Source organism: Nyctereutes procyonoides, unplaced genomic scaffold, assembly GCF_905146905.1.
Source record: "Nyctereutes procyonoides isolate TBG_1078 unplaced genomic scaffold, NYPRO_anot_genome, whole genome shotgun sequence".
Lineage (NCBI taxonomy): Eukaryota > Metazoa > Chordata > Mammalia > Carnivora > Canidae > Nyctereutes > Nyctereutes procyonoides.
In genome coordinates this window covers 18897342-18910548 of record NW_026575135.1, presented here as the reverse complement: position 1 = coordinate 18910548, position 13207 = coordinate 18897342, and the positions used below count along the sequence as shown (strand labels likewise).

The following is a 13207-nucleotide window of genomic DNA, read 5'->3' as shown; positions in this document are numbered from 1 at the left end:
CCACCTTCAGGCTGTATGCACAGGGTTGGGGAAGGTGGGGGGAGCGAAAGTGGAGGTTGCAGGTCTGTTCTGCAGCAATCACATGAAACCACGACTTCCTGCAAGCCTATACTGAGAATACAGCTTCACATCTCATGATCCTTAGACCTCAGGGCGGAAGCTCTGAAACCAAATCCGGAGACGCTGGTAATATTCCAGTGGCTTTCCCACTACGGAGTTGAAATTTACTCCCAAGTGGCCTTCTCCACGGGCGGTAGGAAGAGGCTGGCCCATGGTGCTCTCGTCCCTGGCTCTTCCCCACACAGTGGAAACAGCTTTTAGGAGTGCGCATGAGACATCTTCTCTAGGTTTCAGGAATGGTCTAGGTAGAATCCTCGAATGACTTTCCCCTATTGGGTGAGCCACTGTAGCAAGGAATTAGAAGGAGGAAGGAGTTAAATGTGTGGGCTGCTGACACTACCGTGATCCCAGAATCTTCCCTTCCTGCCTTCCCTCTCTCTCTTCTCTCCTTTTCTACTCAGTGCACTGCCTCACCGATTTATCTATAAATCTATATTTGTCTCACGGAAATCAGGTTTGACTGTTTTTCTTGAGACTCTAGATTGAACGAGATTTGACATTTCCTTCTATTTCCTGCAGGACATCTTTTCCCAGAGCAAGTTCAGGCTTAGCGTGTTTTTTTCTTTTCTTTTCCTTTTTTTTTTTTTTTTAATTTGGTTGTTGTTTTGGTTTGGTTTCTTAGAAGATTTTATTTATTTATTTGCAAGAAAGAGACAGAGATAGCGACAGCACAGCAGAAAGGAGAGGGAGAAGCAGGCTCCCTGCTCAGCGTGGGGCTCAATCCCAGGACCCTGGAATCGTGACCTGAGCTGAAGGCAGAGGCTTAAGTGACTGAGCCTCCCAGGCGCCCCCAGGCTTAGCATGTTCTCTGCTGTTTGTCTTTACGCTGCAGAATATTCGTAGACTCTACACTGATTTCTTTTCCTGCCCAGGAAAAGGCATATTTTATGGAGGTATATGCTTACGGTGTGTGACTATATATTTATATATTGTGTGTGATTATATGTATATGCATGTGTGTATAGATGTGTATAATCACACATCATAAGTGTACAGCTCAAAAAATCTTCCTTATGTGAACACAGCCCTGTAACCAGTGCTTAGATCAAGAACTTGAGGGCAGCATGGGTGGCTCAGCGGTTTAGTACCACCTTCAGACCAGGGTGTGATCCTGGGGACCCGGGATCGAGTCCTGCATTGGGGTCCCTGTGGGGAGCCTGCTTATGTCTCTGCCTCTCTCTGTGTGTGTCTCTCAGGAGTAAATAAATAAAATCCTAAAAAAAAAGAAAAAAAGAACTTGAACATTACCGGCCTCCAGAAGCCCCTCTCATACCATCTTTCCCGCTACCCATCCCGCCAAGGGCAACAACTATTCTGATGTCTAATAGATTAGCCTTGCTTGTTTTTGAACTTGATATTATTGGAATCTTCCGGTACATTTTCTTTATGTCTGGCTTCTTTCAGTTTGCATGGTTTTTTTTAGATCCATTCATATCACATGTACTTGTAATTTTTTTTTTGTAATTCCTTGCTGTGAATATACTATATCACTTTTTTCCCTGTTCTGTTGATAGCATTTGGTTATTTTCCAGTTTTTACCAGCCTGATCATTTTTAAGCAGCAAATATCCCACCTAAAGCTGGCATTTCTCCCCAGAAGAGCGAGCATCTTCCAACTTCTTCCTCTGCCCCCGGCGAGCAGAGTCTAACTGGACCCTGGAGGCCTGAGCGCTCCTGGTGCAGTGGTCGGGGACGAGGGTGGGGGCCAGGCAATGGGCAGCTAGTGCAGATTCTGTCTCTGCTGTAGCTTTTGCATTTCGTTGGCTTGCCTGCGTGTCAGTACACTGGGAGCTTCCCCTGCTCACACTGTCCTGGCCAGAGACGCTCAGACTGGGGCTTAGAGCCTCGGGGGATGCAGGGATGAATCACAGAGGTGTGCAGATCTACTAAATTCAAAAAGATTGTACCTTTATTTCAAGATCATCTAACTAGGCATATTCCTGGTCATTGGAATCCAGTGGCTTCTGATGAGCAATTCAGGGAAGTGGTGAAGAGGGTGTGTCCTGGCATTGTGCCTGCTAAACTCCCCTCTCAATCTCAGCTCTGTGGCTCAGGACAGCACTCATCCTCTGCGCCTGAGTACCTTTAGCTGCAAAAGGACGGCAATAATTGTTCTGACTCTGGGGTCCCCGCGAGACTTAAATGAGCTTAATGCCCACAAAGCACTTTGCCTAGTGCTCAGTGAACATCATCTCTCAATCACCATTTGATTTGTGTGTATTACCTGGGTAGCCCCATCATTGTCGATGGCTCAGGAGAAAAACACGAAGGTGGATTGAGCAGGAAGTGATCTGTGAGAGCCAAGTGAAGGCCACATGATATCACGGAGTGCTGAACAAATGAAGTTTTCACAGTGGTTTAAATAAAGAAAAGCAGTGTGATAATTGAGTCATCACACCAGGCAGGCTGCGCTCAAAGGAGTGTGCTTGGGAGCGGTTGGTGCTGTGCTCATGTTGTGAGCTGCAATTTATTTTTCTGCAAAACCTCATCTATCCCATTAAATCAATGTTGTTAATACGATTTTTATTGGTTTTGTCATTTTATTTGCATTGAGTTTATAAATTTGTTTTGCTTTTATATGAAAGATGTAAGCATGAGCTTATATTTCGTTTGAACATATTTGGGTAACTTTATAAAAACAATTTAAGTCGACACTATGTCTTAAAAGGTGTCCCCGTGGATTTTAGTTTCAGAAACACTGTTCTGGGGTTTTTGCATTGGAATTCAGATGGAGGGGAATCAAAGGCTTTTCCTTTTGACACAGAGCCCTAATTCACCACGAGTGCCAGAGCTCTCCAGTTACAGATATGATAAACCAGGGTCCAGACAGCAGCCAAGACATGAAGAGCGAAGAGTGCCAAGCCAATAGCTCTTTGTCATCACGGGAGCCTGGAGGCCGGCAGCCCCTTCAATCTCACCCCACTCCAAAGCTCTGAGTGTGGACTTGATTTTGTGATCCAGGTGACCATTGCATTACTGGTATCACCTTCTAAGATTTCTACTTTTGCGTTCAGCGTCTTTAAGACTTTCGGCTCTGTGGAATAAAATATTCCCTGTTACTTAGGTAACCTAGATGTCATGGAGCAGAGTCCTCTTCCAGTCAAGGTTCAAGAGGCCTGTTCCTTGGCAGGCTCATCACTGAGGATCCAGCACTAGAAAGCTCTAACCTGGGACTAGTCCTCCAATGATGTTTGTGGGTCCAGTCCCCGCTTCTGGCCTCCACCCAGTCACATGGCCGCAGGCCTCCCCAGGCTGTTTTGGCCCCCTGCCTTTGCTCTGTCTTTCAGACCCAGCCACCAACATGGACGTGCCTCAGCCAAATTGTTTAATTCTGCAAAAGTCTCACGGAAGACTGTTCTGAACCACTGGGAGGGCCTGCTGCTGGGTGGGACACACAGGAAGCAGATGTGACTCCCATCCTTAGGGAGCTCCTGGTCTGGAGTGGGGAGAAGGAGCCAGTGTGAGCATGTACCCAGTGCCACGAGAGGGGGACAGCGTCCTGAGTACAGAAAACAGGAAGAGAGAATTTCATGGGGAGGGATCTCGGAGGGCGTTTTGGATGGGACCTTGAAGAATGAGGGTATCTGAAATAGAGCTGCAGGCTGAGGGCTCAGCCTGGTGCAGGAAGCACATTCTAGGTGGGGAGGCACGTGAGGAGGCTGGAAAGAATAGGGCCAAACCACAGGCTGTCAGGCCTAGAGGGGGAGTCGTGGCTGGGGAGGCAGTGAGGCTTTTAGGTTAGTTAGGGACTTCTTGTTTGCAACAGATGGGAACTGGACTTAACTAGCCAAAAAAAGTAATTTATTTGGAGAACTGAGAATCCTTCCCATCCTGGGAAAGGCCAGGGTGCTGCCGGCCTTCTGGAACAGCTGACCAGCTATTCAGACACCATCAGGGCCCATCTTTTGATCCTTTCTCTCTACATCGGCTCTCTTTTCTCTTTCATGGCTGACTAAATTTCCTTAAATGGAGGAATCCTGCAGAAGGCAAGTCCTGGCCCAGCTCAGGTCATGTCCCTACCCTGGGATCCAGCAGCTGCAGTCGCAGGGGGGCAGCGCTGCTCTGTTACAATCTGCAGAGGGTAGGGTAGGGCAGCTTCTGAAGGAAGGGACGTCATCACTGAGGAGGCACCCCAGAACTGTGCCCCCAGTGTCTGAGCGGAGGAACGGGACCTGATGGGACCTGCACTTTGGGACGAGGAGGCATTAAAGAGGACTGGCTGTGTTTTTTTTTCCCCTTTTATTCATAAAAACAAATTTGCAACAATTTATTAAAAATTGATACCATGCAATAGGGGTACGAGAAATTCCTCATTTACATTTGATTCTGGCAGTCCCAGTCTAATTTAAAGCGTTTGTGCACTAACGTCACTGGAAAATGCCTTCAGGCTGAAGCCTCTTCGGAAATGTACGGTGTGTTTGCTGCGTATAAAAGAACAGAACCGTTAGATAGCTAGAGTCACTTCTGTGGGTCTCGTTATTTGCAGGGAAATTAAAAAAAAATGGGTGAACCTACAGTATCATTAAGACAGAAAATGTACTTTGTGGGTTAACCTAGAAGACTGTGCACGCTGAGGGGGTCACAACGGGTTACGGACGCACACACTCACCTCCGACTGCCCAATACTTTTGTTTCTTTTTGTTTCCTGCTATGCTGGAATAATATTTCTACAGGTATATTTTTTTTTGTGTGTGTGTATACATTATGTACAATGAATTGTCTCCTTCCCTTGGAAAAATTAACGTGGTCCTTTAAATTAAATCTGGTTTTGGTGAAATCAAGAAAGCAAGTAAATACTGGTAATACACAGTGAGTGACAACACCGAGATTCGAGATTCGTAGTGCCTAAACAGACAATGACTTCAATTTGACCTGTGATGTGTTGACATTTTTTTTTTTCCCTAAAAGCTACAGTACCTCCATAACCTCTCTGGGGGGGGGAGGGGGAGCTATGCTACGTGAAAGAGGGTGTTTTGAAATGTTGGCGATGGTAAGATTCCTGTGGGCCCTTTTTGTCAAAGTCTGGTGGTGACAGCAGTATATTCCTGACTTCAGTGGTCTGGGAAGAGATTATTGCCTGCCTGTTGAAGCTGCCATTAGGTTTCTTTAGGGAGTGAGCGACCGCTCAGTTGTGCAGACGTCCTGGACGCTGTCATTCAGGTCTTTCTTTAAGCAAAGAACGAACCTGTCTAGGAATGTCACAAAAGTCGTCGGGAGCCTCTCTCCACCAGCTTATCCTGGTAGAGGGCTGTGCTGGGAGCTTCTCTGGGCCAAACCCCTGGCGGTGGTGGGGGCCGAAGGTCATGGTCATCCTGATACCTCATGGGTCAGGGCTGCTTCACTGTTTGGTAGGAAGCTTTCCTGGATAAGATCAAGTTTTGATCCTCAGAGTGACCCTGTGAGGTAGGCAGGAGACGGGTGTTATTCCAACCCCAATTTGTTGGGGAGGGGAAACAGGCTCAGAGAGACACCAGTGACTTTCCCAAGGTCATTGAGGGAGTCAGCCATCGAGTAAGGACTTGAGCCTGGGTTTGCCTAGCTCCCAGGCCAGTGCTCTCTGAGGTTCGGTTGAAAAGGAAGAGTGATCTTATGAATGAGAACCAGTGTGTTGACAGGTCACCCCCGTGACCCCCAAGCGGGGGGCTCCCTGGCTTGTCCAGATGGAAGCCAAGGGGAGCCCTTGGCTAGCAACTCTCTCCCTATGACTACAGGGATGTCTTCTAGCAGAATGCCCCATTCACTTTGGTCAGAAACAAAGTCAGTGGAAAAAAACCAACCCCAGCCAGCCCTTGGGCCCTGATGAGAGGTTAAAGTGCACAGTCTTTCTTTAGTGTGTTTGCTGGGAACAGACATTCCATGATTAGCTCGGGTGGTCCCCCTGATTTCTGGAACACCTGATACAAACACAAGGACGTGGCCAACGTGGTGGGTGCATGACCGACTGTCAGTGATTGCTGCAGAGCGTGTCTGCAGTGACGTGCCCTAAATCCCCACAGTCCCAGAACGGGTGTTATTGTGTTAATGTGTGGCATTTATCAGAGAGTAAGGTCCCACCGGGAGGCACGTGAGTCAGCCTGGTCCCGTACCCCAGCCCTCGGGCCACCTGGCTGCCCTGCAGCCTCCCTGTTCCAGGAAGGCTGGGGTTGGCTGGACTGGCAGCTGGGGGCCTGGCTGCCCTGCCCGCCTCCTTCCCCAGAGGGAAGAAGGGCTGGCCTGCGGGGGGCGGGGGCCCACAGCCAGGGATGCGTGTGCAGAGGCAGAGGTGGTTTCTCCAGAAGCCCCTCGCCTCTTCTCAAGGCTGCTCAGGGACACTCGGTGACTTCTAGCTGGAGTTCTAGTGATTTTCTCGTCTAGGATTTTTTTTTTTTTTTTTGCAAAGTTTCCAATATCCCAGCTCCTCCTTCTTTGCAGACATCAAGGAAGAAGTCATTTCCATTCCTCTTCTTTGTGAAAGAATAAAAACTTCACAAATAAGGCGCGAGGTCAGGTGCCAAGTGCCCCCATCCTGTCCACCTGAGTGCCATCGTGCAGTCCCACAAGGCCAGCCGTGGCGCCCAGCTTTTCTGCAGCCAGAGCTGACAGCGTTCCTGTAGCCTCTGCTCCGTGTGGTTCTGTCATGGGGGAGGCCCCGGCCCCAGGCCTCCCACCCTTACAGGCCAGAGACCATAACTCGGAAGGAGGGTGGCACGTGTCTGTGGCGGGGGCTGGCGGTGGGGCTGACGCAGGGGCTGACACAGCTGGCGTCCACGCCTCCGATGGACGGGAGGTAGGCGTGGTGGAGGATGGGGAGCTGGAGGGACAGCCGGCGCTGGATGCTGTGGCGGGGGGAGAGAGGGAGGGGGAGAGAGGAGTTTTAGTGAAGGCTATCTGGCCGCTCACCAGAATGTTCCCTGGGCTCGCTTTGGCTAAGAAGCTGATGGTGGGAGAACAGTTATCCTGCATCCAAGATCTGTCCCTCCCATCATCTAACCTTATTCACCCAAATAGCAGGTATTTGGTGCAGGCCTACAACTGCCAATGACTGTCCTGTGAATAACCAGGGAGATAGAGTAGGTGAAGGGGATGCAGCCTTCCTAAGCATGCAGTGATTCCTAAGAACAGGTTTTGCTCATCTCATGGGGCTTTGCTGCTGACATAGACAGTTCTCACTCTCTCTCTCGAACCTCCAAATGCACTGGGAGGCATCTGGCACTCCATCCTTCCTCACTGGCTCCTCCGCCCCTGCCTTGCCAGGACCTCAGCCGTTTCTGCTGGGCTGATTCCAATAGATTCCTTCCTTGTCTTTCAGCTTCCTTGGTGACTAGTGTCACCTTTCCAACCTTGTGGCGTGGGGGCTGGGGGTGGTAAAACCTTGCCTAAGATCTCTTGCCTAATTCTCCAGGTGAAACTTCCACTGGCCCTGCACCCAAACCCTGCCCTCTGGCGGCTGGTTTCTCCTAAAACGCTGCTTATGGCCACTTTTCCTTGCCTTTGCACATGCTCTTCCCCCAGCCCAGGATACTTTCTCTACCTCCCGATCCTGATGAACTGTTTTTCCTTCACTATCCAGTTTAAACTCAGAGAATGAGCTCCTTCTGCCTCCGAGCTCCCAGAGTTTGGGTGAATTCGCAGAAGCACAGCCAGAGAAGCCCCAAGGCGAGGCGGAGGTGGGGGTGGTATGGGACTCTGCGCAGGGAGGGGGAAAGGCAGCTGCCTTCTGACTCCCTTCTCACTGCCACGGTCTTTGGGCCCAAGTTCCCATCAGAGCTGCCCCAGGCCAAGAAGTCACCTTGACTGTAGAAAAGGTTGCTTGATGGTGGTGGGGCAGGGGCAGGATGTGCTCTGCTCAGCTGCATCTTGTGTGGCTCTCTCTTGTACCTGGGAAGCTGCATTCTCAGAATCCTAGGCCTCCTTGTGTCTTCAGTGTCTGACCACTCAAGTGAGGACCTCCCCCCCACCCCCTACCCTCAGCTATTCAAAACACACACACACACACACACACACACACACACACACAAACCCACAAAAAAGCTCAGTAGGAAAAGAAGGATTGCTATTCCTATTATAAAGGCTAGGGAAGGGTACAGGGTTTATGTAACTTACTAAGAGGAAACAAAGCCAGAACTGGGGAAGGTGGGGCTCCTGCTTCTTCTGGAAAACCGCAGTGCTTTGTGAGGAAGGCAAATCAACTCATCCCAACAGGCGTGCCCCTGGTGTGTATATTTGGCACAGATGGGGTCCTGACACGGATGGGGATGGATGCAGTGCTGCCCCCACTCCCTAAGGACCTGTTCGTGGGAGAGTTTCTACCAAGGACATGTCACAGGTGCTCACGAGGTTAGTGTGTTGGAGTTCTCCTTTTGAAGTTCAAGTTGAACCTGTGTAACCTGAGCTATGATCTACTCTTTAACACAAGAGGGTGCTGGCAAAGAGTCCAGGAATGGGGAGCTGAGGAAGAAACTCTTTATCATGGGATAAAAGGGCCCTGTCCGGGCTCCTGGGAAGGGTTATCTGCCTGGGCAAGGTGGACATCTGTCTATGGGTCTCAGAGTCATGGCATGTTGCTGTCTGCAGGTCCTGGTTTACATTGTCATTCATTCAACAGACACTTGCCAAAAACCGACTCAGTGCCAGAACTTGCACTCAGTCCAAGGGGCATGGGAGGGGCTCATACTTTATCCTCAAGGTGCTTACACTCTAGTGGAGGGTACTAATAAGCAAACCACTGACGACTGCCATATAACCATCAGTAATTGTTCTGGAGCCAATGAAGCCTTGGAGCTAACTGGGTTGAGAGACTATTGGCTCTAACACTAAATGGCCCCAAATTACACTACAGTCGGTGATCTGGCTGTCTTTGGTGCTTGTCACTTCCCAGGGACCAAGTTTCAGTGCTGACATTTTTTTAAAAAAAGATTTAATTAATTAACTTGAGACAGGGAGTGCACAAGACAGCAAGCAGGGGAAAGGGCAGAGGAAGAGAGAGAGAGAATATCAAGCAGACTTCATGCTGGGTGTGGAGGCCATTGTGGGGCTCGATCTAATGACCTGGAGATCATGACCGGAGATGAAATCAAGAGTTGGGCACTTAACCAACTGAGCCACCCACGATGGTGCCATCAGTGTTGACATTTCTAATCTCTGGTTCCAAGATGCTCTTACCCAGGAAGAACTAAAAATTGCCAGTGGGATCAAAGCTAACAGAGATGTCCAAGTCTTTGCTTAGATGCCACCTTCTCATTGGATCTTCTCCGATTGCTCTGTTTAAGATTACAATCTCTAACGCCTTTCCCTTATTTTTCTCCAAAGCACTTACAATTTAATACACCAGATTTTGCTTTTTTAATGAAGTTATTATGTCACTGGATAAAATAAGCCCTGTGAAGGAAGGCATCTTTGTTATTCATTCAACAGACACTTGCCAAAAGCCGACTCAGTGACAGAAGCTGCACTGAGTCCAAGGGACATGGGAGGGGCTCATATCTTATCCTCAAGGTGCTTACACTCTAGCGGAGGGTACTAATAAGTAAACCACTGACGGCTGCCATATAACTAATCAATAATTGTTTACTGCCAATAACAATCAGTAATTGTTCTGGAGCCAATGAAGCCAGTGGGATCAGTTTTCTTCACTTTAACATCTGACACATAGTAGGTGTCAGTGAATAGTTGTGGATTAAGTGCATTTAGCAAGGTTAAGTTTTATATATAACGAAGGCAGTGTGCCTCAGTGGGTTCGATGATGGGACAGACCTGGGTTCAAATTTGATCTCCTGCACTTAGAAACTGGGTGAGCTTTGATAAGTCACTTCCCCTTTCTGAATATTCGTTTTCTCATCTGTAAAATGAGCATTGTAATTTGACCTGTGTCATGAGGTTGCTGTGGACTTCAAAAAAAATATTGTATGGGAAAATGTGGTGCAGATGGAAACTGCTGTGCATGAGTAACATGCTCTTTCACAAGAATTCTAGAGGAGAAAGTACTTACTGTTCTGGGGAGTTTATGTCTTCTATAGGATCTTTGCATGTTCGAGAGGGCTCTGTTGTGTTCCACTGTAGCTGGGGATTTTGATCGAGGTGATTTTTTAAAATGGCCTTTCCCCCATCTGAATGCAAAACAACAATATCACAATACATTCTGTTAACTTCATTAAAAAAATGCAGTCATTCTAGGATGCTGCCCAAGGAGAGAGAATGCAAAAGAGCCTTATTATCCCTCTGGAGCTGTGGTTTCTGCAGTAGTTCTCTCAGGACTAAGGCAATGAACCCAAAAGTTTCCACCCAGGGATCGAAGTGGCATCCTGGGAATTTCTTTTTTCCAAGAAAAAGGGAGGAAATCCAGTCAACCAATGTAAGCAACAGAACTTGGACATAAGTTCTAATATACAAAAGCCTTTTTCACTGGTGCACAGGGATGTAATGACAAAGGAAATAACCCTCCAAGGTAAAATATATATCCATAAGACTGCCAAAGACTGAAAAGAATATCAGTAAACTGCTAGTGGGAATTTAAATTGGTGTAATCTTTCTGGAGGTCACTGTCAATAAGCATCGAACACTAAAAAATAGTATGTATCTTTTACCCAGAATTTTTACTTCAGGGAGTTATCCTAAGGGAATAATGAAGGTTGTGTGTGACATTATACATAAGATGTTCACATCAGCATTGTTTATAATATATAGAAGTGGGGACTAATCTGAATTTTTCAAGTAATAACGGATAAATTACAACTTATGTATGTATGGGGGCTCCACTGAAAGAAATAACTGTGTAGGCACAAAACATGATGATGTGGGTGCTTTCAACCCTCTGTGCTTCAGAACTACCTGGAGAGATTTAAAGAAATATTGAATACAAAAACCTGGCCCCCACCAAGGGGTTTGGAGGAGTACCGGGGTTTTGTAGATTTTTTTTCAGTGGGTCACTTAGTGAATGTCATTTTGCCCCCATGTGAGGACAGTGGGTCCTCTTTAGTCATGGATTCTGTATTTGTGAACTCGTCTACTCATTCAAATTTATTTGCAACCCCCAAATCAATACTGGTAATGCTTTCAGGGCCATTTGCTGACACACACACAGTGTTGAAAAGTTCACATTGCCCTCATGGTTAACAGCACTATAACGCATGCATAAGTGCAAGAAGGCTGTGATGTGTCTGATGAAGAAAATATATGCGTTAGATGGGCTTCATTCAGGCATGCATTATAGTGCTAATGAACAGTGTTAATGAATCAACAATATATTAAATAAGATGTCTTCAGACAGAAACACACATGCAACAAAGTTGTGCATTGATTGGTTGACCAAAATGTCAACCTGAGAAAGCCTTGCAGGAACCAAACCTTGTATTTCGCCCAGGAGCAGTGGTTCAGTATTCACTAATTAATTCACGGTTCACAGCAACTTTATCAAATGTGAAAAAGTTGAGTGCATGTTCTTAGAATATGGAAGGAACTACTGGGTCATAACAATTTCAAATTCAACCAGCAATGTTTGAGAATGCCCATTTCCCCAACTGTGTCCACAAACTGCAATATTTTGATCTCTTGTCTTTGCCAGTCTCATTGGTGAAAATGGTATCTCACTAAAAATTTCATCTGCACTTAGAAAGGAACTTTATTGATTTGTTTGAGAGAGAGAGAGAGCGCTCACAAGCGAGCATGGGATGGGACAGGGCACCAGCAGTGGGGTGGGCGAGGGTCAGGGAAGCACACTCCCTGCTCAGCAGGAAGCCCATTCCCAGGACCCGGAGATCATGACCTGAGGTGAAGGCAGATGCTTAACTGACTGAGCCACCCAGGGACCCCTCATCTGCACGCTTTTACTGAGGATAGAGCTTGAGCATCTTTCCATAAACATATGGACCTCTTGCACTTCCTTCTGTGAGAACTCTCTTTTGCCCATTTTTCTTCTGTTATTGGTCTTTTAAAAAATTAATTTGCGTAAAGTTGTATATACTTCATATAAAGGATATAAAATTTCTCGCATATGTAAGAAAATAAGCTCATTTCCTGAGTTACAATATTTTTTGGCTTAGTTTGTTTGATTTTTTGACTATTTATGGTGGCTTTTGTGTTGTTAAATTTTTTTATAGTTAAATTTATCAATCTTTTCAATTGTGGTTTCTGTGTTTTACATCAAACTGAGAAAGGCCTTCGCTGAGATTATTAAAAAAAATTCTCCTGTGGTTTCTTTTAGTTCTTTCATGGTTTCACTTTTTACATTTAAATCTTTTATCCAGCTAGACTTTATTTTTCTGTTAGGTGTGAGGTAAGGATTTAACTTTATTCTTTTCCAGATGGCTATCCACTTATCCCTATTAAATTTATTGAATAATTCATTTCCTTCCACTACTTTGAAATATCCACCTTTTCCAGATACTAAAATTACTGTGAATAATTTTTATTCTTTCAATTTACTTGTTACTTATCTTAATTAAAACTTTTTTTGCAATCAACACCTTACATAGTAAGAATTTTATAATTTGCTTTTATAATAAGAATATTTATTACTTATGTAATTAGAATAAAAGAAACTGTAAAAACCAAAAAAAAGAAACTAAAGATTTTTCATTTATGTAAAAAATAATTTTATAGCATATCAATGAATAAATGCCAACAACATGCAAAAACAGAGAAGTATATTAAATGAAATGTAAGAAGAATTCCTTCTCTGCACATACTGCTCCTTTTCATACAGGTGGATACTGTTTACCATCTGGTGTTTGTTCTTCCAAGCCTTTTAAAAATGCACTTAACACACATACCACACGTGTACACGTGTGTGCATTTATGTGTATTGTAATGCTAGCCCTCATCTTGCTATTTCCACTTGCAGAGCTCTCCATATTTGTACAAATAGATCCACCCCATTATGCACCTTGTTTGGTTGCATCATAATGAATGAAACCGCCCTAAATGCTGAACATTTAAGTTAATTCCAGTTTTTCTCACCTACAAATAATGTGATGAACACCACCCATATACTTTTTGCCCATGTGGGAGTATTTCCCAGCGGCAAGATCTCGCCAGTGGAAATGCTAATCAAGAGGTTTAACATCTAAACATTTGGATGTGCCTGACTGACTTCCAAAACATTGCAGGAGAAT

At 46.0% G+C, this 13207-nt stretch overlaps 1 protein-coding gene across 1 annotated transcript in view; it reads right to left on the bottom strand.

Annotated features, from left to right (window-relative positions):
* Positions 1-4361: 4361 nt before the first annotated feature.
* GABBR2 (gamma-aminobutyric acid type B receptor subunit 2) overlaps positions 4362-13207 on the bottom strand; it is a 348476-nt gene continuing 339630 nt past the window's right edge. The window contains exons 18-19 of the mRNA XM_055301415.1: positions 10087-10204; positions 4362-6934 (exon numbers count right to left, since the gene is read on the bottom strand). Of these exons, the coding sequence (XP_055157390.1) occupies positions 6769-6934; positions 10087-10204 (284 nt within the window). The 3' untranslated portion in view covers positions 4362-6768. The remainder of the gene's footprint in view (positions 6935-10086; positions 10205-13207) is intronic.